Source organism: Lactuca sativa, chromosome 5 (genome assembly GCF_002870075.4).
Source record: "Lactuca sativa cultivar Salinas chromosome 5, Lsat_Salinas_v11, whole genome shotgun sequence".
In the NCBI taxonomy this organism is placed as follows: domain Eukaryota; kingdom Viridiplantae; phylum Streptophyta; class Magnoliopsida; order Asterales; family Asteraceae; genus Lactuca; species Lactuca sativa.
This window is the reverse complement of record NC_056627.2, coordinates 318,331,405-318,359,321: the sequence shown is the minus strand read 5'-3', so window position 1 is coordinate 318,359,321 and position 27,917 is coordinate 318,331,405. Positions and strand designations below refer to the sequence as shown.

Sequence of the window (27,917 nt, the reverse complement as noted above, 5' to 3'; positions counted from 1 at the left end):
CGGTGTACCAGTCAGCCAGCCAAGTAAGCCTTATTTCTTATGTTAAATGTTTATGTTAAATTGTTGACTATGAATTGGATTCTACTAGCCTTAAAATATTAGATTACACACTTAGTTAGTGTTAACATGTGAGAGAGTTGTAAAATTAACGGCTAGAGCGAACTGGAACTTTTGAAACTAGACGCGAATGCGAAATTGGAACTTGTGTGGAAGGTAGTAGAAGGGCCCCTACTATTTGAAACATCGGTGCCGGTTTCGAGTCGGGGCAAGGTTGAAAAATTTTCGGCAAGCTGAGTGTTTTGTCTTCCTAGAAATATCTAGGCTGAATTGTTTCTAAGATTTTTCTTCTTCTATGGATACCAATGGCTCCGCCTGCTCGACTTAATCAGCTCCAAATGGAGCAAGTTAGGGATATTGTCGTTGAGGAATTCAATAACGGTTTCAACTAACTAATCCCGGGTTTGACCAACGACATAATCAACCAATTCGGTGCTCTTTTGGATGAGCGCCACGCGGCTATTCCCGGGGAAGCGTTACTGTCTCTGCCTGTTCAGGATTCGGCATACTACTTCGAGAAGTTCAACAAGTGTAGCTCTCCTCTTTGCAATGGTGAATCTGACCCAGTTGCTACTAAGCCCTGGGTGTCAGATGTTGAGGGCGCCTTCATAAGTGTTGGGTGTCCGGACTAGTACAAAGCAGTGATCGCCATGAATCAGCTGTGAAAAAGGGGAAAGACATAGTGGAACACCATCACCGCTCTATTGAACGAAGACTAAGTGAGGGCCATGTCTTGGGCCCAATTTGTGGAGAGGTTCGAGGCACAATATGTGCCTAAGGTGGAGCAGCAGCGGATGCAGCAAGAGTTCATGGCCTTACAGCAGACTACTGAATCCGTTAGTGACCTGAACGCCAAGTTCTTGGAGATGCTATCTTTTTGCCCCTCGTTTGCTGGGAATGCGGCCTGGTTAGTCAGCCAGTACACGGCCATCCTACGTATCGAGATTCGGGAATTCGTTAGCATGCAGGAGTTCTCGACTTTATCTGCGATCATGAATGTAGCAAGGAGGAGGGAAATCGAGTTGCAGACCCAATCCAAGAGGAAGGCCAATGACACCTCTTCCAAGACATCCAGAGATGCCCAGAAAACGCAAAAGCAGGGTAGTAAGTCAAGGTATGAGTATAGGACGTCTTCAGGGCGAGAAAAATATGTTGATATGCTACAACTGCAAAAAGCCAGGGCATCATTGGAAGAATTGTAGGGATCCCCCTGCGAGTGCAGTACCTTATATTACTTCTGCAGTTCCCGTCTGCTATCACTGCAACGAGACGGGACACAAGAAGCCTGAATGCCCGAAGTTGAAGACTGGTAAAGGAGACAGGGGTACAAATCCTGCAATTGCATCATCCTCTAAGGGAACCACTATGGTGACACGAGGTCGTGCTCACCAGATGACTGTGGAGGAGCCGGTGATTACAACGACAATGGCAGACACTTATTTGCTAGATTCCAAGCCCGATGTTGTTATGTTTGATAGCGGTGCTACCCATTCTTTTGTATCTCACACGTTTATTAATCGTTTGGGGCGTAGTATCGGAAAATTGGCTCACCCAATGGTTGTCGATGTTGTCGACAACCGCACTATTTATGTCACCGATGTTTATCGAGGTTACACTCTCGAGTTTTTTGGAGTTGAATTCCCCATTGATCTTATCCCTATTGCGATGCGAGAGCTCTGCGTTATCGTAGGCATGGATTGGCTTGATGCGTTTGATGCGGAAATCCATTTTCGTAAGAAGCAAGTTCGTGTTCGAAACCCTAGAGGTGGAGAACTTATTATTCAGGGGGACATTCCCCGCCTGGCTATGGCTTCTTGCTCTTCTGCTATAGCACTAGACGACGTTCCTATCGTTTCCGACTTCAGCGATGTCTTTCCGGAGGAACTCCCTGGCTTTCCACCTATTCAGCAAGTGGAGTTTCACATTGATTTGGTGCCAGGTGCGACTCCGGTAGCGAAATCTCCTTACCGCTTGGCACCACCTGAAATGAAAGAGCTCCAAGATCAACTTCAAGAACTAAGTGATAAAGGGTTTATACGGCTAAGCTGCTCGCCTTGGGGTGCTCCTATTCTCTTTGTGAAGAAGAAAGATGGATCCCAGCGAATGTGTATTGATTATAGGGAGCTAAACAAGCGCACGATAAAGAATAGGTACCCGTTGGCACGTATTGACGATCTTTTCGATCAGCTTCAGGGAGCATCTTGGTTTTCCAAGATTGATTTACGTTACGGTTACCATCAGATGCGGGTTCGTGAAGAAGACATTGAGAAAACAGCATTCCGTACTCACCCTCTGACATTGAGAAAACGGTATTAAGGTCGATCAAGCCAAGGTTAATGCGGTTAAACAATGGAAGATTCCAAAAACACCTTCTGAAATTCGCAGTTTCTTGGGTTTAGCCGGTTATTACCGGAGGTTCATTGAAAATTTCTCTAAAATCGCCTTACCACTCACCTGATTGACCAAGAAATCAATGAATTTCGTTTGGGGCCCGGAGCAGCAGCTGGTGTTTGATGAGCTAAGGAAACGATTGTGTGATGCTCCGATTTTGGCCTTACCTGATGGGGTTGAGGATATGGTGGTTTACTGTGATGCATCGCTTCAAGGTCTTGGTGCCGTGTTAATGCAACGAGATAGGGTGATAGTCTATGCCTCCCGACAGCTGAAACCCCACGAACGAAACTACCCCACTCATGATTTGGAGCTTGGGGCTGTTGTTTTCGCTCTTAAGATTTGGAGACACTATCTCTATGGAGTGAAGTTTATCATATACACTGACCATAAGAGTCTAAAATATTTGTTCGAGCAGCGGGATTTGAATATGAGGCAGATCCGAGGGTTGGATGTGGTAAAAGATTATGATTGTGAAATTCACTACCACCCCGGTAAAGCTAATGTGGTAGCTGATGCTCTCAGTCGTAAACAATCTGCCGAACCGATTCGAGCTAAGTGTCTCCGGATCACGATGGTGTCGTCTTTGTTAGATCTAATCCGGGACGCCCAAAAGACGGCAATACTGGAGGAAAACATCAGGCGTGAGAAGATTGGGAAAGAGTTGCCTAAGATGGAACGAGACGGGCGGGGTTTGCTGACTCGCTACGGTAGGGGTTGGGTCCCATATACCGGGGGAAATCGGAAAACCCTAATGGATGAGTCTCATAAGTCAAAATTTTATATCCATCCTGGTGCTACTAAAATGTATCGGGACCTTCATGGGGCTTACTGGTGGCATGGAATGAAGAATGATGTGGCTCGATTTGTGGAAGAATGTATGACCTGTCGGAAGGTCAAGGTGGAACACCAGAAACCGCATGGGAAGTTGCAACCATTAGAGATTCCTGAATGGAAATGGGAGCATCTAACCATGGACTTCATTACAAAACTTCCTAGAACTGCCCGAGGATCAGATACGATATGGGTGATTGTTGATCGTTTGACTAAGAGTGCTCACTTTTTGGCTATAAAGGAGAGCTCGTCGGCGGAGAAATTAGCCGAGATCTTTGTTCGGGAGATTGTCTCATTACATGGGGTGCCCGTTTCTATCGTCTCCGATCGAGACACCCGATTTACCTCTCGGTTCTGGAGGAAGTTTCAAGAGGAATTGGGCACACGATTACATTTTAGTACCGCCTTCCATCTGCAGACAGACGAGCAGAGTGAGCGGACGATTCAGACCTTGGAGGACATGCTTAGGGCGTGTGCGATTGATTTTGGGGGTAGTTGGGATGACCATCTACATCTAGCTGAGTTTTCTTATAACAACAGCTATCACTCGAGCATTAAAATGCCTCCGTATGAAGCCTTGTACGGGAGGAAGTGCAGGACGCCCGTTTGTTGGGGCGAGGTTGGGCAGAGGGTACTTGGGAGTACCGATATCGTGCTACAGACTACGGAGAAAATCCAAGTGATTCGGGATCATTTGGTCACAGCGAGCAGTCGTCAGAAAAGTTATGCCGACAAAAGACGCTCCAATCTTGAGTTCCAGGTGGGAGATTATGTGTTGCTTAAAGTTTCCCCCTGGAAAGGTGTGATTCGATTTCAGAAGCGGGGAAAGCTCGAACCCCGATTCATTGGACCCTACAAGGTCATAGCTCGTGTGGGGAAGGTGGCTTACCGTTTAGAGCTTCCTGACGAGCTTAGTCTAATTCATAATACGTTCCACGTGTCTCAGTTACAAAAATGCGTTTTTGATGAGACCGCTGTGATACCACTGGAGGACATACAAATTGACGAGCGTCTCAATTATGTTGAGAAACCAATTGCTATTTTAGAACGAAAGACGAAAGCTCTTCGCAAGAAGACTATAAACCTGGTTACAGTGCAGTGGCAACATAGGCAGGGTTCGGAATGGACTTGGGAACCGGAATGCGAGATGCGGGTTCATTATCCGGATCTGTTTCTAGGTGTTGACTTCGAGGACGAAGTCCGTTCTTAGTGGGGGAGAGTTGTAACGCCCGGGGTTTTCTCGGTACGTTTGGTTATTTTAATTTAATTATCCTTGTAACCTTGGGTTAATTTATTTAACCAATGTCTAATTTCTTATGTTATTGGACTCTTTTGATCATCTTGTAAACTCCTTTTATTGAAGTCCATGGGCTATGGGCCTATTTGCAAAGTCCATCTAGTTAATAGTACTTAATGTGTAAATTGAATCATTTGGAACACACACAAGGAAAACACTCTAAACCCTCCCTCTCTCTCAAAAATCGTCCCTCTCTCTCTCTTTGGGATCAAGAGCAGCCAAGGGGCTGTTTGGAGCTTAATTCTTGTTCATTTCCAGCCTTGATTCGTATTGGTATGAACCTCCTTATCCTTTCTTACTACTTGATTCATAACCTTGTTCTAGTTTTATGATTTCATCTTCACCTCTTCTCCTTCTTATTTTATTGTAATTGTATGTTATACATCATCTCAAGATCCTATCTTCACCCCAGCTTTTGCTAGTGCTGTGATTGTCCACAGTGTGAATTTTATATCTGGAATTTTAAAAGATGTTTTTCATTCAATTCCAACTCTGAGACTTTCACTTGTATGTCCTTTACTTCTCTTAATTTTCTTTTGGACTAATTCTACTCACAAGTTGGGTAGAATTGGCCAAAATCACTTGACTGTATTGTTGGAGACAGAAGTGATACACCATTTTGTAAAATTCATATTTAATTCATCTTTTGGAGTTAGAATGAGTTCTTTATAGTTGTGGAATCCAGAGCAATCATAGTTTCCTATAAAATTTAGTTAAAGCTATGTTTTTGTTTTATATTTTGGAGTAAATCCATTTTGAACAGCAGGTCTGTTTTAGAGACCTTGCTGTGATTACTCTTTTCTCAACTCATAGCTTCGTTACTTCTCCTTTCTAACCTTTAGTCCTTCTTAGGTGAGGTTTTGAAGTTTTCTCAATCTTGGTAGCATTATTTTATTGTTAGCCATCCTTAATACTCACTCAAGGTGAGTTCTCTCACACCGTTGTATTGATGATTGTGTTTGCTAGTTAGCGCGTGTGTGATTATTTGAATTTATTATAAAAGCATGCTATATAAGTATTGTTTTAATTCGTACATGTGCACTGTATGTAACTAATTATGGATATGGGGACACCACCAAAGGATACGGATTTACCGGTGCGGTGGGTAGGTAAGATCACCAACGTAATACTCTTCGTGAGGTGCGGTGATTAGGGCCAAATGATACGGGATCTTCCCGGTGCGGTTCAAACCTACAAGTCCTTCTCGTAATATAGACATTGATTCGTTCTTTGCCTTTATCATTATAATTGGAAAATGGATTAGGGCTAGTAAATATGAATGTTAGTACAATGTCTGTGTTTGAATTCACTAAGCTTCGTGCTTACGTTTTTCCCTTATAACTTTTCAGGTGCTAAGATTAAAGAGGCTAAGGCTTGACATGGAGCATCGGGACATCGCTACTAGTTATTTTGTTGGGACCTTATTATTATTATTACTTCCGCACTTATTTTATATGATTATTAAGTTGATGGATTATGTTATGACTATTTCAGTTGTTTTAATTTAATTTAAGATGGGTTTTAAAAGTTTAAAATTTTTGCAAAAAAAAATTGGGTGTCACAAGTATGGAAAACTCGAAGAAGGGAGAATTACCGATACAAAGTAATGCCAAGTTGAGTATGACTCAAAGTCCGAGTACCGAAGTTGAGATAGCAGAAATGAGCCGAGTACCATATGCTTCCGCAGTTGGCTCAATCATGTATGCTATGACTTGTACTCGCCCTGATGTAGCCTTTGCTTTTGAGCATGGTTAGCAGATATCAAGGGAATCCTGGCAGAGCCCATTGGATTGCGGTGAAGAATATCCTTAAGTACCTTCGGAGGACGAAGGAATGGTTCTTAGTCCTCAGAGGGAGTGATGACTTGAAGGTGCGAGGGTATAGTGACGCCATCTTTCAGACCGACAGGGACAACTATCGTTCGCAGTCGGGCTGGGTTTTTACCCTGAATAGAGGAGTAGTGACATGGAAAAGTTCCAAACAGGAAACCGTAGCTGATTCAACGTGCGAATCAGAGTACATTGTAGCGAGCGAAGCGTTGAAGGAGGAAATATGGCTAAAGAACTTCATCGGTGATCTTGGAGTTGTACCTGCCATAAAGGAGCCCATGGAGATTTTCTGTGATAATGAAGGAGCGGTTGCCTTGACCAAGGAACCGAGGGATCATGGTAGATCTAAACATATCGACAGAAAATACCACTTTATTAGACATCGTGTAGAAGAAGGACAACTCGTAGTGAAGAGGATATCATCGGAAGATAACCCAGCAGATCCGCTTACGAAGGGACTGAGTAGGGTTAAGCATTTGCAGCATGCTAGGAGTATTGGGCTGAAGGATGATATTAGCATAGATCAGATAGTATTAGAAACGTGTAATAGATAAATGTAATTAACATTTGATGATTAAATAAAGGAGTTTTATTTATGAGTAATGTTACTGTCTTATGTTATTTGTTTAACTATTGTTTCATTTTGCATGTTTTGACTTCCAGAATAATTGAATTTGTTAAGAATAATCGAATTATTCAAATTGTCCACAATCGTTCATATGTTGGAAGTAGATATGAATGAAGATTGTCGTGAATTGGTGCGTAGATTGTCTAAATGGTATTAGACATAGCAAAAGCTTGTTGCGACGTTCATGAGTGCTTATGAACTAGTTTTGAGCATTGGAACAAACCCGCGCTTGCTGGAATCACCTTATGGAATATGATATAAAAGGGTGATCGCAAGACGATAATATCATATAGTATTAAAACCTAGATATATGGTTTGTTATTTGTTAATTGGTTGTACATTGATAATGCGAAAACGCATCAGTAACTCGGTGTTATAAAACGCATTGTTGTGTATAGTTGATTAATGAATAAGCAAATGCATATAAGTCGAAGTTTATCTGTAACTTTTATCCTAAGAAGGTAAAAGCGATATCTCGGCCGCTCGATGATATGATTTGACTTATGTGTCGGGCCCGTTCAGAATTGAATTGATGTGGTTGATTAAGTTCTATGTCAAATAAATCGGAGATCGAGAAACCAAAAGGCTAGACTAATCATTCCATAGAATTGTCAACATGATATCTAACAGAGGACTGTACGATCCCTTATCTAAAGGACAAGATTGATTAGATCAGAGTTTGACAGCGTCTTTGAGAGCTACAATTGCAGATCGAATTGTACTTGTGCATATAGTTACTAGACTTATCCAAGTAGGAGACTGTTGGAATAGTGTCTAAGGCTGCAACTATATTAGGCAAGTATTTGACCCGATTGTGCATGGTCCTTTTGGGTTGCCTTCACCATAGCAACTTGACAGGATGATTTATTATGAGAGAATAAATATTATTAATATATTATGAGAATAATATAAGGAATAATAATATTGTTATTTGATTAATATAAGTCATAAATTAATTAGTATTAATTTGGTGACTTAAAGAGATTAATTAAATAAGAGGGTATAAACTGTCAATTGTTTGATAGTTACACTTTAGACTGTAAATCCTTAAGCGATAGGGATTGGACGGATTCTAGAGCTTTGGATAGCTCAAAATCGTCCATGAGTTATCTATGATAAGGATTTGGATTGCTTTAAGGAAAGGATTATCCAATTAGGGTTTAAGGTGAAACCCTTAAGGAGTCTACAAGTATAAATAGACCCTATGGCTAAGGGAAATCGGTATCTCATCTAGAATAAAGAAACCCTGGCCGATTTCCTCCTCTCCTCTCTCTCTCAAATCATCTTCTTTGCTTATTGGTGTTTGTAAGCCATTAGAGGAGTGACAATTGTGACTCTAGAGCTCCAAGACAACAAGATCAAAACAAGAGATTCAAAGGTAAACTTCTAGATCTGATTTTGTATTGTTTTATACCTAATTAGTCATTAGAAGTCTTGGATTCAAAGCATGTTTAATTAGAAAGCCTAGATCCAAGCATTAGGGTTTTGCATGCGCACATAGGAAAGTTCTTATGGCTAAAACCCATCTGCGTCATCTGTTCCACTTGATAGTCCAAAATCTTCAGTTCAAAATGATACCCCTGATGCTAATGCTACACCTCTTACCCCTGTTGAAAGAGAGTTCATGTCTAGAGATACTTCCGCTGTCACTTCAACTTTTATGGAACTACTATTTCCTAAAGAAATTGCTAATGAGTTTGTAGCAGATTCATCTAATGTTCAACAATCATCAAATGATGGAGTTTTCAATATTCACAGTCTTATTATTTCCCCCAATGATATTAGCCAGGAGATACCCTCAAGAATTCAACACGATCATCCGATCGAAAACGTCATTGGTCATTTGGGCGACGGAGTTAAAAATAGAAGTCAGAGTGGAGATGTTAATGCATGTCTCTATTCTTGCTTTATCTCTCAAATAAAGCCTAAGAATATTGAAATGGCCTTGAATGAGCCCAGCTGGATAGATGCTATGCATGAAGTGCTGAATCAGTTTGAAAAGCTCGGGGTTTGGACATTGGTTGAGTTACCAAAGGTAAAAAAGTCTCTTGACACACGCTGGGTCTATCGAAACAAGCAGGATGATTCAGGGGTTATAGTGCGTAATAAAGCTAGATTGGTGGTTCGCGGGTTTAGACAAATTGAGGGTCTTGACTACACTGAGGTTTATGCTCCACTAGCTCGCTTGGAGGCTATTCGTATCTTCCTTGCTTATGCTTCCTACATGAACTTCACGGTTTACCAATTGGATGTCAAGACAACCTTCTTGTATGGCAAGGTGAAGGAAGAAATCTATGTTGATCAGCGCCCTGGGTTCGTTAACTCGAAGTTTCCTAATCATGTCTACAAGTTGGACAAGGCGTTGTATGGGTTGCATCAAGCTCCTCGAGCGTGGTATGCGACTCTCACAAAGCATTTGCTCGAGCATGGATACTCTCGTGGCACTATCGATCAAACTTTTTTCATCAAGCATGTTGGTAATGATTAGATTCTAGTTCAGATCTACGTTGATGATATTATCTTCGGGTCTACCAGTCCACAACTATGCAAAGAGTTTGAAGGCGTTATGAAAAAGCGGTTTGAGATGAGTTCGTTGGGAGAAATGAACATGTTTCTGGGGCTTCATGTCAAACAAAATTCAACCGGAATCCTACTCCATCAAGCTAAGTATGTGGAGGATATTCTTTAGAGGTTCGGGTTTCAAGACGCAAAACCTGCATCGACGCCGATGGCCAAAAGACCCCTACTGACTCCAGATACTGATGGAGAATCCGTAGATCAGACACACTACAGATCGATGATCGGATCATTGATGTATCTTACTGCAAGCCTTCCAAACATAATGTTTGCAGTTTGTCAATGCGCACGTTATCAGGTTAATCCTAAATTTTCAGATCTTATTGCTGTCAAAAGATTTTCCTTAATTATGGAGGCTGTGAGCTTGACAAGAAATCAACATCAGGAGGGTGTCAATCCCTTGGAGATAGGCTGGTGTCATGGCAGTGCAAGAAACAACATACCGTCTCAACCTCAACAGCAGAAGCGGAATATGTTGTTGCCTCTACTTGTTGTTCTCAAGTTATTTGGATCCAACATCAGTTGTTGGATTACGGTTTGGATTATCTAGAAACTTCCATTTATTGTGATAATGAGGCTGCGATTCAAATTGCTTGATCATTGGTAAAGATCCGTTTAGGACCTTACAATTAGGACCTTATAATTGCTAAAAATCCTGCTCAACATTCCAAAACCAAGCACATTGATATCAAAATCCATTTTATCAGAGATTGCTATGAACGTTCACTCATCCGGCTGGAACAGGTTCCCACTACTAATAATGTGGCGGATCTGTTCACCAAGCCCTTTAACAAAGCTCGTTTCGATGTGCTTGTGGGATTTTTGAAAATGATTCGTTTTGAGGATTAATCTTTTATTTTTTAATTTTTATTTTATTTTTATTTTTTATCTTTTATTTTTATATTTTATTTTTCTTTTAGGTTAGATTGTTTTTAAATTTGTGCATTTTAGTGATTTCATTCTCACCCATGCACAAATTTAGGGAGAAAAATAAACAAAAACCAAACAAAAAAATTGAAAATTTTCAAAAATCCAAAAACATTAAAAAAATCAGAAAATCAAAAATATGTTGCTAATAGTTTTGTTTGTCAGTGATGTGTTGGGAAGTGATATTATGAAGTGATAACATGCAATCCGAATCTGCCTAACGTACCAAAATTAAATTATCTACGCTCTGTATTCGATGCGCTGGTAGCCACGAAAGATTCTAAATGGACTTGACTAGGAAGAATTAAACTTAAGGAATTCAAGGACTTGACAAATCCTGAACTAGTTAGATTCGTTTAGCCTGATAATATGACGCTTAGATAGGTTGAGCAGAAAGATATACATGGGAATCTACTGTTCAGGTTAAAATAACCTGTATCTAGAACTATGGATTAACTTTTCCTCGATGTGCGGATTCTGTCCTTAATTCCGGTATTTATGGGGTGACTAGGGAATTCCGATAAATTAGGTCTGTAGAAGGTTATTTTCTTTATTTCTGTCTGTTAGTCATATGTTGTCTCCTCTGCGTGAGCGAAAGATCCGACCTGGACTGTTAACATATGCAACTCTATCTCTCTACATCTCCTCTCTATGCAATTCTTTCTATCTGTTAGCCATATATTGTCTCCTTTGCGTGACTTACAATCCAACCTGGTACACGGTATATGCATCATTCTTTTTTCTCAATCCCTCTAAAACTTCAGTTAGTCATATGTTTCATCCTCTGCGTGAGTGGAAGAGATCCGACCTGGGTGTATAGGATATGCATTCTAAATCTATCTTTTCTCTCAATAATTGTCTGCTCACCCGGTGTAAGGAGTATTCTGGAAATCCTTGATTACTGGAGCATACCAAGAAGCGGGAAACATGTTCTAGTACAATTAAAATTGAACACTTACTGATTGTCTGTAGATCTCGCTGCTCAATTTAGGTGGACAACAATATCCCTGGTCGTCGTCAGCTAAATGGTCCCTAGAAATTTTATCTAAGAATATAGAATCAAAAATGTCTTGTCCTTATTAGCTTGTCCAAATCTTATCATAATTTTTCGTGTTTAAGTGGATCACAATACCAACGATCGACCAGACATAGACATGAAGGTAAAGGTACCGACAAGTAGACTAAGGCTGTCTAACAACTTTGATCCCTGCGTCACAAAATTATATTCAGTGTTTGTTAAGATAAGTTTAGTTTAGTTTACTTTATTTTATTTTAATTTTGATTTTAATTTTATTTTAATTTTAATTTTATTTTAATTTTTATTTTATTTTATTTTATTTTGTAATTGTCAAAATTTAAAATTTTATTTTATTTTTATTTTATTTAATTTTTATTTTGTTTATGTTAATTTTAATTTTAATTTTTAAATCCTCAAAAGATTATATTTTTTATAAAAATTTGGAAATTGGACTGTGCTTAGTACTGTGTGGAAAACAGGTAAAGTTGTCAAGGGTATTTAAGGGAGTTTACAGCCGGAAACTCCTCAACTCCTCATTCTTAACTCTTTCCGGCCGCAAACTCTCTCAATCCTCTCTCCTCTCGAAAAAAAATTATTCTCATTCTGCGAAATCGTTCCGCCCATCTCAAAGGTACATCAAATCGACCGTGGTAATGTGTTTTATTCATCAAATCGATGGATTTTGGGGCTAAAATCAAACAAAATAGGAACTGTCGGTGTTTACGATCCAAGCTTACGACCATGAGTTTACGGCCAGGAGTTTACGACCGTAAACCCAAAGTTGACCGTAAACTCCTTTTGGTCAAAATTATTTTGGGGCCCAAATTAAATTGATTAAATATGAGAACCATGAAACCTTAACTACTTTATTATATTTGTTTTCTCACTTGGTTCGTTTTAGTGTAGATCAAATGGCTAACTTGAGATTCGCAGATATGCACAACTTGGCCATTGTATTGGCAGATCCCCCAGTTGCACATGGAGAATTCAGGTCAAGGATTCACGGGCTGAGAGAATGCTTCCTAGCTTCTACTATCACTATGAACACCGTGGTCTATCAAAACATCATAAGGGAATTCTGGAAGACTGTTAAGATGAAGAGAGATGACAATGGAATAGTCACTGTTGATGCAACTGTTAAAGGATGCAAGATTGTGATCACTAAGCAATTCATCAGGGAGACGTTGCTGATTAATGATCAACCTGGTTTTCCTACTGAGAGCGGGATGCACCTTGTGATCTTTGATAAGATCATTACGAGCCCTCTCCTAGAATCTTTTTTTATTTCGAAAAAAATAGCATGGTGGATCAGGACGAGATTGAATCCGGTAATCCAGGACATACTCATCCCGGAGCTTATGCTCTCCTCTAGGGAGGGGGTTTTTATAGAGAGAGGTAATTCGAGGGTAGCCTCCCGCTTGACCGATTTCTCGGAGTCGGAGGAAGATCTCTCATCCGATCATCCTGAACACGAAGGAGTTGCTCTCGATGTGAGATCAGCAGCAAAAGAAAGAAGAAAAGGGCCATGATCCTATGTTCGTTTTCGCCCTACTCTGATGATGTGCTCCTTGCTCGCGGAGCTACATACCGGAAAAAGAAAAGGATATCTCTATTACTTTGAGAGGAGAATCGTTGGTACGTGGGAAATACGAGATCTAGGCAAGCCGCTACATGTTCTCCCCTTGCCCTTGAATGATAGAAGAACTACTTATCTTCTCTTAGGTAGCGGTCGATCGGTTCGCATCTATGGTCAATCAATAGGTCCGCGGATCCATTCTTCTATACGATAAATCGCCATCTCGTAGCACCACCACGACACCGATTCCCCGACAAAACCCCTGATTTACCGAGAGTGAGATAGCCGATAGTAATAGACTAAGGCCACTATTCCTGACAAGGAATAGATGCCCAAAAGATTCTCAAGAAGATGGGGGTATGAAGGCTACTCTCCTCCTATTGTGAAGAAGCTTCTGCCACCCTATTAGAGATTCTTAGCTCATGTATTTGTGAGCTGCATCTCTGGGAGAAGGTCTGGGGCTGATGAGATTTCATTAAGGAATACAGGAGCCATCACTTCACTTGTTGCAGGAATAAAATTCAACTTCTCAAGATTTATTCTGGACGAGTTCGTGGTGAACATCAACGCTATAACCCGAGATACATTCTTGATGTATCCCAGGTTCATTCAATTATTTATCAACAGACAATTTCCCAAGATGGTGAAGGAGGGAGAAACCCTAGACATGAAGTCATTAGGTCCTCACACTGTTGGGTTTATCAAGCAAAATCACATGGGAAAGGTCGTTTTCCAAGGACTGTATCCACTTGTGAAGTTCAGAAGATTTGTTGAGCTTAATGAGGCATCCGAGTCTCATGGATCCTCTGATAAAGTATCCTATGAGCCTACTTCCTCAGAAAGAGTGCTTTCAGAAGAGGATGTGATCACTGTGTCAGACCAAGAAGAAAGAGAAGAGACAGTTGCTCCAAATGTTTCTGTAGCAGAGGAACATGATCCGACTTCAGTTCAAGTCCAAAGTTACTATAATGAAGGGTCTTCAAAGAGTGTGACTAAGACTGATCTGTATGAAGACCTTGATCTTACGGGCTTTGATAAGGATGAAATTCCAACCAAATTTGGAAGTAATGAAGATTTTTTGTCAAATGTCAATCTCAACACGCTACTTGACAATATCAATGATGTTCCTCATCCAACAACGGAGATATGGGACTCCGATGACGTTCTTGAGTCAACACCCCTTACTACTGAACAAGTGGTTGATACAATAACTCCTATGGTGACAGTGTCAGGGATTCCTCCCTTGATGTTGTTTCACCTACCACTAAACCACTTCAGAGTGATGATGCAACGATCCATACCTTACAACCTCCTTCAAAGAGAAGAAGACGTGATCCTAGACATGGACTTCTGGATTCTGATTTATCTCAAGGCCTGCCAATTACACCAACAACCATTCTTGCTATTGTCTCATCAAAACCTTTCAGTGAAGGTCCTGGCACCACCTTTGAGGCTGGTGGATCTTCTGCTCAAGCATGATTTTCTCTCCCAGGCCAGATCATGATGTTGCCTCTGTATGTCTCGCCATGCATCTAGCTCAGGAACAAAGCTCAATGCCTTCTCCTAGAGCTAAAGGGATTTCTTTTAGAGAAGGTCATTCAGGAGAAGATAATCCAGCCATTGATGACCTTCAGAAGAGAGTAAATGTGCTTGATCAAATGAACATTGAGCTCAATATCCAAGTTAATGATCTTTTGAGCGAAAATGTACAGCTGAAGATTCAAGTTTCTGATCTTGAAAAGGACAAAGCTTTGAAAACCAAGCAGATTTCTGACCTCCAAGAGCACTTTAATCTCCTCACTTCAAGTTACTTTGATTTAAAGAAAACGCTAGAAAAGGAACTTGGTGACAAGTTCAAGGCATCCGCTGATGAGTCGAGGATCAATCTGCACATCCAAGCTCACCGTATTGTGACATCTGCTCAAACATCACGTGTTGTTTATATATTTGAGGAAGAGCCAACTCAAGCTCCGAGTGTTGTGGCCTTGAAACGTGCAAAACTGGCCAAATCTGCTGAGATCTGAATGCTCCTGCGGATCAGCCCACCATCACCTTTACAGATCTTGACGAGAATCGCTTTAAAAATGTATATGGTGATAGGTCAGGGATCATTTCATGGGGATTTCACGATACTGTAAACGTGTGGATCGTTAGATGGAAGAGTGGCAACACTGAATTATATAAAGATGCTCATGACTTCAACTCCTGGACCAGGGTTGATCTTTCAGAGTTATCAAGGGCTCCTTTTGCCAATCCCTCTCAGAATCCCATGGCTACACAGTTCAAGCATTTCTTGGAAGATCAAGTGCTCAAGGGTTTTCCTTCAATGAAGGCTGCAGAGTCAATTATTAAAGTATACCCAAGTGTAATTGATCCCAAAACCAATCAACCTCTTCGATCTGTGATGTGGCCTACTACCAATCAAGTAAAAGCAGATTCCTATCCTTCAGAATCATCCAGATGGATCTCTATGGTCCATGATGTGCTGGGTGTTTGATGAAACTACTGCATCTGCTATCATTAAACTTGAAAAGGGATGTATCCGCTTATATGACAAAACAAACCTGCTTCAGTTTGGAAAATGGGATATACAGCAACTGAGCCATCATCTGATTAAAGTTGCAGAAGACATCTTTGAGCCAGCTTCCAAAGAATATATGGCTATGGTTATCGATATCATCAACAGGCGGATGTGGAATGGAGCAATGGGAAAGTCAGATGTAATAGTGGTCGATAAAGACTGAGCTCAAGCTAGCACCAAACCAAGGGGGAGATTGAAGGGTCTAGTTAGTGGTTTGATCTAGGCTTTCATTGTAATAAGTTCTTTTGAGTCTTTATCATGTTTGGGTAGGTTGTTAGGGTGTTTACGGCCCACTAGTGAGTTTATGGTCGTAAACCCAGTTTTCGGCCCAAGTCCACTATATATAGGGGTTGTTTAGGTCATTGTTTTGTTGTTGATGCTAGACAGTTCACAGCTAAGTGTAAATGAGTTGTACCCGACGTTTCAAGTAATAAAACGTGTGCAAGCTTGTTTCAACTATTCTTCTACTCATATTCTTGTTTCTATGATTGTATGATTGCTTGATCATTGGTAAAGATCCGTTTTAGGACCTTACACTTGCCCTTTTTCTTTTAATAAAAGAAGTCAATGATTTAGCGTATAAGACCATATACTGATGAGACTTCGCAAAACTATGTCAATGATCTATAGTATCACAAGATACTATCAGGAGACATCACCAACCAATCCATTGTGCTAATCTTTTTGTTGCAATTCATGATATGCTGACATCTTCCACTATAACTTGCGATACGCTGATTCATTTTGCTCAATATGTGATTCACTATTTTTAAACTGTAATTCCTCAATGATAAATTTCTGATGAGGATAAGAATGTAAACCGCTACCTTGGGATTGGGGATTTTTATGACATTTCTCCATCCACAATGATTACATGAAATGTGGGGGGATTTTTGAATATAAATACGAGTTTTCTCTCTCCTAGGTCACTTTTCTTTTCTCGTTAAGAAAAGTCTCACAAAAACCCTCTCGGGTCATCTTCTTCACTGCTTTAAGTTCTACAACTTCAATATTTCATCAATGGCTCTAGATCTATTTGTTCCTGCTGAGAAGGTCATCAAAGCCCCAAACACCCCTAAAACCCCAATTTTTATTCTAGAAAAAAATGTTGCCTTCACTGATACCATTTCTCCTCAACATCAAAACTCGAGCATTGAAGACTTTGTGAATTATTTGAAAACTTTTCCTCTACGTTATGCTGTTATCGATGCTCATGAACCCTTCTTTGCAAAGTAGGTATGTAAGTTCTACTACTCTTGTACCTATGATGCAGCTGCTCAAACTATCTCCTGAACTGTTGGAGATGGTCGTTCAAGGGTTCATATTTGTACAGTCACAGTTAGACAGGTTGTCCATCTTCCTCAAATGGCCACCTATGAAGAATACCCTAGTGAAAACATGTCATTCGATTCTTCCTCAACTTGGTTATGATTCCTCTCGTCAGGGTATTAAATGTGATCCTGCTAAGGTCGTCCTTCGTCAACGTTTTCCTGCTAACTGGACATATGTAACAGGGGCGATTGGAAGGTGTATTGATCACAATATTGGAAGTTTGGACCAATTGAAACTTTTCGAGTTGTGCATTTTGTATGACATGGTTCAAAGCAAAGATCTAGATTTTGCTAAATTTTCCTTTGATCGGTTGGTTGAGTGTATTAGTGGCAACAAGCATGAAACATATGTGCCATATCCTCGATGGCTTGCTCTGTTCTTGGATCACGTTGGCATGGGATATAATGTTAATCAAGGGGCACCCATATTTTCCCCAGTCCCCTCCTAAAAGATCATGAATGTTGATCCTGTTGATGGAGATGCTCACTTATTTCCAAGGATGATTATTTAGATAAGGTATCCTTACAATGCTGCAGATCAACATGAAGCTATTTTTTTAGATCCTGAAGATGCAATTGTTGAAGTTGAAGATGAAGATGAAGATGAAACCAGATCCTCTAGTGACTCAAGCAGCTCCGACCCACCTGCCAGCACTGCGCAACTGCCAGATTGGCACACTGTCGCCAACCGACTTGGCCTGAATTAGGCTGGCACAAGGCCTTACCTAATTCCATTTGACCGAATTGTCCCCTATAAATATAATATTTTCTTTGCCTTGGAGATGGATCTGCTCCCACATTCACCCTCGGACTTCTCCCACCTTGGGAAATCAGTCACCATGCCCATACACTCCCAACATACCTATATGGGTCTCTCGGGCCAGGATAGACTATCTCTTCACTCACACCGATCTAACTTGATCATCGGATCCTGCTCCCAACGCATAGTCCTTAGGTAGGTTCTAATGGTTTCGTTACCTATTGAAACTAGGAATCTCCTCGGGAACCAGCTAACGACACTCATTTCATATCCACGATCCAGATCCGACACCAAAACCTGATGACCAGATTCCGATTTTGTATCATCATCGCTACTAGAATTGGAGTGTCGATGACATCATCGACTCATCATCGAAAGTGCATAACTAATTTTGTAGTATCAAAATTGAATGAATTTCATAGAATTTATGTGAAACATGACAAAGAACAAATTACGTCGCTTTGTGATGATGTATAATGTTTTCGGTCATTTGAGATTGTTTAGGGAAAAATGGGGTTTTTCATTATTTACAATTTATGGAATCTTTATATTTTATAGTTGATTTAGATAAATGATCAAGGATAGTATCCTACTCAATTTGGAAATCCTAGGATTATTGAAAGAATCTAATATTCTTCTCCTATAAGTGGTTTATTTTTCCTTTGTTTTTAGGGAGTTGATATTTATTCATAAAGAATCCCTTTTGGAATTATCTATTTTGTGATTTGTGTTTGCAAGTGTTTTAATTGGTCCTTTAATCCGATATTATGGGCATCACGAAGTATGTATGAAATTAGTATATGTTTATGCAGGTCAAGGTATGTGATTTCCGGATGTAAATCTGATAGTCTGGACATCACAAAGTATAAATGAAATTAGTATTTTTATGAAGGTCAATATATGTGAGTTCCGGATGAGATAAATTATGGGATAATGACTTGAAAGGGTAATGAACTTTTGACTTTTGTCACATTTAGTCACTAAACTTTTTTCGTTATCTATTTGCCATTGAACTATTGAAACTGTTCACATTTTACCCTTATGACCGGCTGTTGCCGGTCATAAGGGTAAAATGTGAACAGTTTCAATAGTTCAATAATAGATAATGAAAAAAAGTTTAGTGACTAAATATAAACAAAATCGAAAGTTCGTTTCCCTCTAAAAAGTTCAATGACTAAATGTGAACAAACTTCCTCTTGTATTATGTTTTAGCAAATTATTTATTTTTGTTAAATTGTAACAACATTTGTTGATGAAGAAATCTATGAAATAAAAAAAAACCCTGAAAATATATTTGAAAAAAAAACCAAAAACCAAAAACAAAATAAAAAACCAATGGTTTGACATTTTCCAAAATAAAAAATCAAAATTTCCAATCTAATTTTGGTTTTACAAAAAAATGAACCATTCTCACTGATGTGAATTGTGACCATTGGTTTGGCATGTGAAATTTGTGACATCCCATGAATATGTAGTTACAACATCGTCTGAACTCGTAATTCATAGTAAGGGGTTAGAGTATCATCGCATGAATACGTAGTTACAACATCGCTTGAACTCGTAATTCATCACCTACAGGTTATGGGCCTGCTGGTGTTTCCACTGGGTTGTCTAGAATAGTCTGTGGTCGCCATCTATACTCTGGTAGATGACTACATCGCCACATTGTTGGTTAAGGTTATGATATCTCCTTTCATCCTACATTACATATTCTTCATCATCTATTTACCTAATTATCATCACCTTTCTATCATCACCTATCTCTCATCATTTTATTTTATCACACACCAACTATTTCATCTACCCATGTTTCATCCGCAACATATTTGTAGATATAAAATAAATATACCGTTTAAATCTTTTAAAACATGTATAAAATCGTTCATCCAGCATAGACAACAAGTATTCAAATAATATTCACACATAGCATGTAATTTATATAAAATATTTCATATCTATGTGTAAGATGAAAGTAACTATATATACCATAAAAATCCCATAAATACTTCCTAACTTCGAACCCCAAGGTTTACTCTACTAAAGCTTCATATTCTCGGCTCTCTGAACCTAGAAGGGTCCAGATCCATCACACCAAAAAGCTCAAGATAGCTTTTCCTCTCACTCTACACACTCAAGCTCGCTAGGGTTCTCACTTATGGGAAAGGTAGTCACAATTGAAGGCCATAAGTGCCTTTAAGTATGGCTTGGGCCCAAAGATTTCGGGTTTCTACCAACAACGCGGACTCGTCGAGTCGCCTCACCGACTCGTCGAGTCCATTCATTAATCCGAGTCATCAGTCGCGACCTTACTCGACGAGTTGAGGCGTCAACTCGTCGAGTCTCTCTTCTTAACTCAAAAGAAAAATACTTAAATTATGTACCTGGAAATCCGGATGTTACATTTTGTTTTTTTATTTCATAGATTTCTTTATCAACAAATGTTGCTACAATTAAACAAAAATAAATAATTTTGCTAAAACATAATACAATAGGAAGTTTGTTCACATTTAGTCATTGAACTTTTTAGAGGGAAACGAACTTTCGATTTTGTTCACATTTAGTCACTAAACTTTTTTTCGTTATCTATTTGCCACTAAACTATTGAAACTGTTCATATTTTACCCTTATGACTGGTAACAGCCGGTCATAAGGGTAAAATGTGAACAGTTTCAATAGTTCAATAGCAAATAAATAACCAAAAAAAGTTTAATGACTAAATGTGACAAAAATTGAATGTTCGTTACCCTTTCAAGTCATTATCCCATAAATTATATAGTCTAAGGGTCTTTTAAATGTAAATGATGGAAATATCAAAAAGTTTGCATGCACTTTGACCCTACTTAAATAGGAATGTGTATAGTGATTGAAATGCTACTTTTCCCATTTCCATATATATCGGGTTTCATCTCTCTAAACTTTCTCTATCTGCATGTACATATACTGATACAGAAGAAATAAACAAACAAGTTTTTTTCTTGTTCAAGATGATATAGGCTTCGGATTCGACAATTACAAAAATTATCATGCATAACCTGCCAGTGTGTGTGTGTGTGTGAGAGAGAGAGAGAGGCCATCGGTGAACCTGTGCCGTTAAAGATTGCCGTCGGTAAAAAAATTGGTTGAAGGACAGTATTTACCGTGGGCGATATGTAGCAGGTCGGAATGCCGACAACAAACTAACCCCGAGACCTTACGGTCTTAGTGGAGGAATGTAAGCACTTGAAGATGGGTGCTTTTGGGTTTAGCTGAAAACTCTAACCATTCATATGACGAGAGGTGTAGAAGTTGGCACGTTTCTAGGGAAAAGAAATCACTATTTTTGTCTAGGGAAAAAAGAGTTATTAGATTATATTTTAAAATCATATGTAGAGGATTGAGGTAGACCTACACTACTTATCTATTTGTGCAAACATGGTCCATAAAAACATGACTTCAATGTTTCTTAGAAGAACATGACGTCAGCAAAATTAAACCCTTTCGTCGGCTATCATACGTTAATAACATTAAGTTGTTTTTATTTCGTATAGTTTGAAGATACTATGCCAAAATTGAAATGTGTAACAAATTTTACAAATTTATGGTGAAGACTTTTTATTTGTTGGGAAATTTTGCCATATTACCAATTCTAGCAATCCATCTTGAAGATCAAAACAATTAAAATAATATTCTAAATTGTAAAAAAAATCAAAAAAATATAAAATATATTTTTTATTATTTCCGTTATTTTTTATTTTCAAAAACAATTCTAAAAGAAAAATCCACGTTAACAAAACAAAAGTTCTAAAAAGACGATATTATAACAATACATGTTATATTCTATTAGTATATTATAAAATTTCAAAAAAGATTATAAATTATAATATTTAAGTAAAATAATATATATTTATATAATATTCTTACATGATATTTGAAAGAATTTCCAAAGTGACAATAATTTTTTTGGAAATAAAAATTGACGAAAATAATACAATAATTTTTAACTTTTTTTTTTTTTATTTTAGAATTTTTTACAAAAATAAAAAAATCTATTTCAAAAAAGCTAAAACTCTAACATTGTATTAGATTTTTTTAAAAATTATAAATTACAATATTCTAGTAGAATAATACACGTATATATACATGTGAGTAATACTCTAATATAATATTGTGTTAAGATTATTTAATGAATTTTCACGGTGATGTGATTTTTTTTAATTATTTTGTTTTTATTTTTTGATATAAAAATGACGAAAATGATAAAAAAATATATTTTGTTTAATATTTTTTTCACTTTTTTAGCATTTTAGAATTATTTTTGTTGAAACCAAGATAACTGACTAGGATCGCGTCTGCATACGTCACAAAATATGATGGTTTCATAATAACCTAACTATATATATATATATATATATATATATATATATATATATATATATATATATATATATATATATATATATATATATATATATATATATATTGGTTTAGGTTCTATGGAAAACAAAAAATCCTAAAAAAAAACCCTAAAAATCATAAAAATAGTAAAATACATAAAAAAAATACTTATAGATCACAAAACTTTTTTTTTGAAAAAATCGCACCTTTTATTACAAATTCGGAGAATTTTTTTTTTGTAAAAAACAATTTTTTAAACAAAAAAAAATTAATTTTTTATTTTTTTCAGCGAATTTTTAAATAAATATTCGATTTTTTCATATATAAAATCAAAAAAAAAAAAGTTTTGTGATCTCTAAGTATTTTATGGATTTTTAAGGTTTTTTTAGTGTTTTTTTTTTTATTTTCCATATAACCATTCCCTATATATATATATATATATATATATATATATATATATATATATATATATATATATATATATATATATATATATATATATATATATATATATATATATATATATACACTAGAAAGTTTGAGGTCCGTGCTAAGCACGACCCATGAAAAACAATTTGGGTATTTTTTTTTACCATTATCTAAAACATATTTTGTTAAATAAAGAAGTAAAAGTATAATGTTATAAATGGATGGATTTTCAATATACACTGGACGAATAAGAAAATGAAAATGAAAAGGAAAGTATGTTACTATAATCAACAAATAAATGAAAATTCATTGAGATTTCTTGATATGATTTTTCACCTTATGGAAAACTTATTACCTATCAACGTCATTTGTTGTGCACTCTAAGGATATTGGTATTAATCATAAAATACCATCTTTGATTTCTATTTCAAGGATTTAGGCAGTTGTTCTATGGTTGCCGGTTGATCTGTATTGTTATGTCCTCTGCTTCTTAATTTGATGTGACCTAAAAAATAAAGCACTGATTAGAAGGACTTGGTAATTTAAAAGCTTTTTTTACCTTGCAACCGTCTATATATACTTGTTGAATTCAAATAGGTAGTTAATGTGTTATTTAATTGAATGAATGTGATTCATAATACGAAAATGAAAGTAAATTGCTATTATGGGCAAGGGGAAGAAAGTACTTTGTTGTTAATAACATGTGAATTAAAGATACAGTGTTGTAATAGAAATAAATGAAAGAATTCTCAGTGTGATGACTTGTTAGGCAAGTTTGGAGGACATATGTATAATTCATGACTAAAAAAACAGCCCTTACTTCAAGGTTATCAGATTATGATGTTTCTCCAGTAAAACTTTATTCCAACAAAACATAGATCTACCATACACCCAAGTATACACATAAATTTGCTACAAGGTTATCTAATAATGGATGTTTCAGTTCATATTCACACATAGTTAGACTAATAACTTTTTCTTACTAACCTCAATCTCCCCAAAAAAAACTCAAAAAAGAAAAAAAATTAATCAGAACATTTATGGCTATGAAATTTCGGAAGAATCTTATATTTGGTGATGATCTATCAAGCTTAACAAATCAAAACTTAGTGATTCACATTTATTAACAAAGTAACTAAAACAAATGTATTAAATAATTCTTCAAATTTGATAGCTAGTGATAATATATTAAATGAGATTGTACATACATATACAACTGGTAGCAAGTATTGCTCACATTCTCATGATTCGAGTGGTTAAACAATTTACTCTTGTAATTAAATTCAATATCATTCAAAAAAATCTTTTGTTAAGTCACTAATACGAAGATCACTAAGCAAACCAATTTTGTGAGGAAAATTCCCTGTTGACGTCATTATAAAACAAAAAAACAAACATTAACATTTTTTTTTGGTCGAAAACAAATATTAACTATTAAATATGTTTATACCATTTATGTAAATACCTTATTAATCACAAAATACAAAAACACAAAATACATATTTACCTTAAGTGACAAACAATTACAACTAAAAATAACTACAAAAAGCCAATCAACAAACATAGTTAAATTTTGAAAAAAAATTCTAAGCATGGCTTTTCTTTTTGGTGTTTTTTTAGCTTTAATGGACCTTTCAATAGCTACTTTTTACAGTAGTTTTGTATGTTCCAAATAAAATACCTTGCAAGAACCAAAAACATATTGTCACCTACCTTGTATGGAAGCCAATACATCAATGAAGTCTCATTTCAAAATAGGATTTCCTCACAACTTCCCTTGGTAGTATAGAGTTAACCTCTTGACCATAATCAACAAATACCAAGTATATCAAAAAAAAAAAAACCTTAAAGGAATTGAATAATAACAATTGTTTTACATCAAAATGGATTGACCAAGCTTCAAACCGCCATAAACAAAAAGCATTGTGGTGGCAAAGATCAAAAGAAACTTCCATGCACAAATGTGCCAGTAGAATCATCAACCCTTCAAACTCTAGAACCACTTTCTCATCATCCTCCCCTGTTTCCATCACAAGCAACCTTGATATATAATTTTGGTTAAAGTCACATGTCACTGTCCTACCAAGTCCAACAAAAGCTTCTATATATGTACAAATCAGAAAGTGCCTAACTTCTACATTTGCAATCTTTGTTGTTACTTTTTTCATGGAATTAAACCAATTATTCATCAAACATTGCTTAACGAAGATGCATACATGTTGTATAATCTCTTAAAAACTTTATTTTCTGGTATTTTAATTATGACAGATCCAATGAAGGAAAATTAAGTCCAAAAAATACTATCAAATCATGAGTTTATAAATTATTTTTCATGGTCTTAAGTTTTCTCATGTTAATGAATATAATGATAACTGTATATTTAGCAAACCAATCTTCAATTAACATATATAGTTTATATAAACCCTTATCTTCACCCTATCAGAAAATTTTACTTAGAACAATTTTAAAACATTTCACTTTACAAAATCCAAAATATGTAATCAGTTCATAACATCTTGACACCAAACCAAGGAATGGTATAGAATTTTACTAATCGTATTACAAATCACATGAAAAGACGCTTTGAAATGTAAATTCAAAAAACTCGTTCTTTATTTCATTGATTTTCTTTGAATCATCCACACAAGCAATCTAAGTAGTGGAATGTTATAATAGTCATGCTAAACTTTTTGTTCCTAAACCTTATTCAATATTTCCAAAATCCCCAACAGAATCACAAACTGAACTGAACTTCCTTAATATATGACAAAATACAAAAGATGTCGTCTTCAAACAAATGGAAGATGAAAAAATAAATATTAACCTTCTTGAACAAAATTTATATAATTGAAATTATAAAGCACCAAGTTTAGAAAAGAAATAAAGAATCATGATGCAGGATCGATTAAAGGCCTTAGAGAATTCTCAACGACCAAAAGCAAGAAATAAAAAAGCATACTCTCCTATATTACGATCTGAAGGAGATAAGACCAGATTATTTGAAACCCTATCGCCATAGTACTTGAAATTTGAATGAGTTGAACAAATCAAAAACCCAGAAAAGCAAGGGTTTCAAAAGAACATTAAAATGAAATTTAAAAATTAAGAATAAAATGAATTCTTACTTGACAATCCATTCCTTTGGTGATTTTAACAAATCAAACAAAATGTAATAATAATGTGGGTAACGAGAAAACCCCATAGACCTTGTAATCCGAAGAAAATTCTTTGTCTTCGGACCTGAACTGCTCCCACTTTAGAGCATTCCACTAAGACCCTGATGAAAAAACAATAATTATGATAAAAACCGATGAGAAAAAGAGAATTGATAAGGAAAACTGGAAAACAATTGAAACTGATTAATCTTTTATGGAGAGAAAAGGGTATATATATACCCTTTTCTCGCCAATAAGTGTGTATGAGAGATCGTGTTGACTCAATGCACCGCTTTTAGGAAGCTATTGAAGAAAAATGTCGATTTACTCCTCCAATTTGATTGGCGTCGTTCAAAGGTTGGATGACATGGCGGCATTGAAATTGTACAGAAGGGTTGCAACAGCACCAGAACGTTGTGTCGAATGTTGTGTCGCTCCGAATGAATGTAGGATACGTGGCGTTGTTGGAACCCTATGAATCAAATATAGAAATAAGGATAATAAAAGGGTTTTTATATATATATATATATATATATATATATATATATATATATATATATATATATATATGCCACTTTTAGTAACTTTTAGTAATATTAGGAGTTTGCAATTACTTTTTCCACTTTAAGAACAGTGGCTGTAATCATATTTTACCATTATTATTTTTTCATGTCATGCCATTTTTTCATTCATTCAAAGTCATCAAAAATCAAAAAATTATCAGCTTTCACTATCGTTCATTTAACAAAAAATTAATTTTGAACTTTATAATTTTAAAATAAATAGAATGAATTAAATAATGATTAATAAACCCAAAAATTAAATAAATATAATTATTTCGTTACTTAAAATAAGTACATAGTAAAAACTAAAATAATAAGTAAAAATTACATAAAAAACAATGAAATTTAAAAATAAAACAACCAAGATTATAAAAACACAAAACAATCGAGGAGTAATATTTTTCATGATCATCTCCATCGTGAAAACTAATTCTAGGGATTGACCCAAAAGATGATCTGTAACATCCGGAATCTATAAGTTCAATTATGGAAATAAAATCTCATTTCTAAAGTCCAACTCGTCGAGTTTGGGGGAAGAAACTCAACGTGTTGGTCGTGTTTGTTTTGAAGACCAACTCGACGAGTTGGAGAGGACCAACTCGACGAGTTGGACGTTGTTTGGGAAACCCTAATTTATGGGTTTTGCACCCTATTTAAACAACTTAAACCCTATTTGTTGGCCTCATTTCCAGCCACCATTTTCCTAAACCGTAACCTCGAAACCCTAAGGCATTTTTAAGTGTTGTGAGCCATTTTGAGTGCTTTTGTGGTGTGTTTGAAGCTATTGGAAGGAAGGGAAGCTTGGTGAGAGTTGGTGATACAAAAAGGAGCTGATAGATCTCGAATCCTTGCTTCATGTTCAACACTTATCTGGTAAAAAGTCTCAACCTTGCTTTGTGAATTCATAGATCTCCTTCTTAGGGTTCTTTTGCATGGTTTGGTCTAAATGGAGTGGTTGGTAGGAGTTGGATGTCTCATTAGGACAAACCATTTTAGATCTAGGGTCCCAGGGAGCTCTTTTGGCATAAAGGTGTCAACTTTATGGTCTTAAGGGCTCCATGCATCCATTAAGCCTTTCTTCTAGCTTATTTTTTGTTTTTGAGCTTCTTCTAGCCTTGCATAAGAGTAAAGTTGGAGACTTTACTCATAAATACAACCTTAAGGGACCAGATCTGCAATTTGAAGCCTTATCTTGATGATTAAGTGGCTTAATAGATTAGGTGGGTTTGCTGACTGAAGAACTCGAAGAGTTCATAGTAGAACTCGGCGAGTTGGTTTAGGATTGTCCCAATTCTGGTGAAAAAGAGTGGAAAACTCGACGAGTTGGATCGATTCTTGGCGATTCTGTGGTTTGTTGAGAACTCGGCGAGTTGAAGGACAAACTCGGCGAGTTGAGTCACCTGGACCGTTGACTTTAGCGTTGAATTTGACTTTTGACTTACTCTTTTGACCCAGTTTGTCCCAAGGGGTGTTTGAGGTAACCTAAATTGTATTCGAGGAAAATATGGGCTTAGATAAGACCCATATGAGATTGGGCCCAATTTGGAAAATTGGGCCATTAATGAACTTTCATGGATTTTGTGGTTTTGG

The 27,917-nt window shown here is 36.8% G+C and overlaps 1 protein-coding gene, 1 long non-coding RNA gene and 1 pseudogene across 2 annotated transcripts; 1 reads left to right on the top strand and 2 right to left on the bottom strand.

The window, feature by feature from the left end:
• Positions 1–1,206: 1,206 nt before the first annotated feature.
• On the top strand, positions 1,207–10,549 carry LOC128126093 (uncharacterized). The gene is made up of 2 exons (XM_052763826.1): positions 1,207–1,973; positions 10,534–10,549. The coding sequence occupies exons 1-2, from the start codon at positions 1,207–1,209 to the stop codon at positions 10,547–10,549; spliced, it is 783 nt and encodes a 260-aa protein (XP_052619786.1).
• A 1,285-nt stretch (positions 10,550–11,834) lies between these two features.
• Positions 11,835–14,014, bottom strand: LOC111890663 (uncharacterized mitochondrial protein AtMg00530-like; annotated as a pseudogene).
• An 8,804-nt stretch (positions 14,015–22,818) lies between these two features.
• Positions 22,819–26,243, bottom strand: LOC111890662 (uncharacterized). The gene is made up of 3 exons (XR_002849935.2): positions 26,005–26,243; positions 24,323–25,886; positions 22,819–23,114 (listed from the first exon to the last, which is right to left on the bottom strand). It is a non-coding gene; the product is annotated as an uncharacterized LOC111890662 (long non-coding RNA).
• Positions 26,244–27,917: the final 1,674 nt, after the last annotated feature.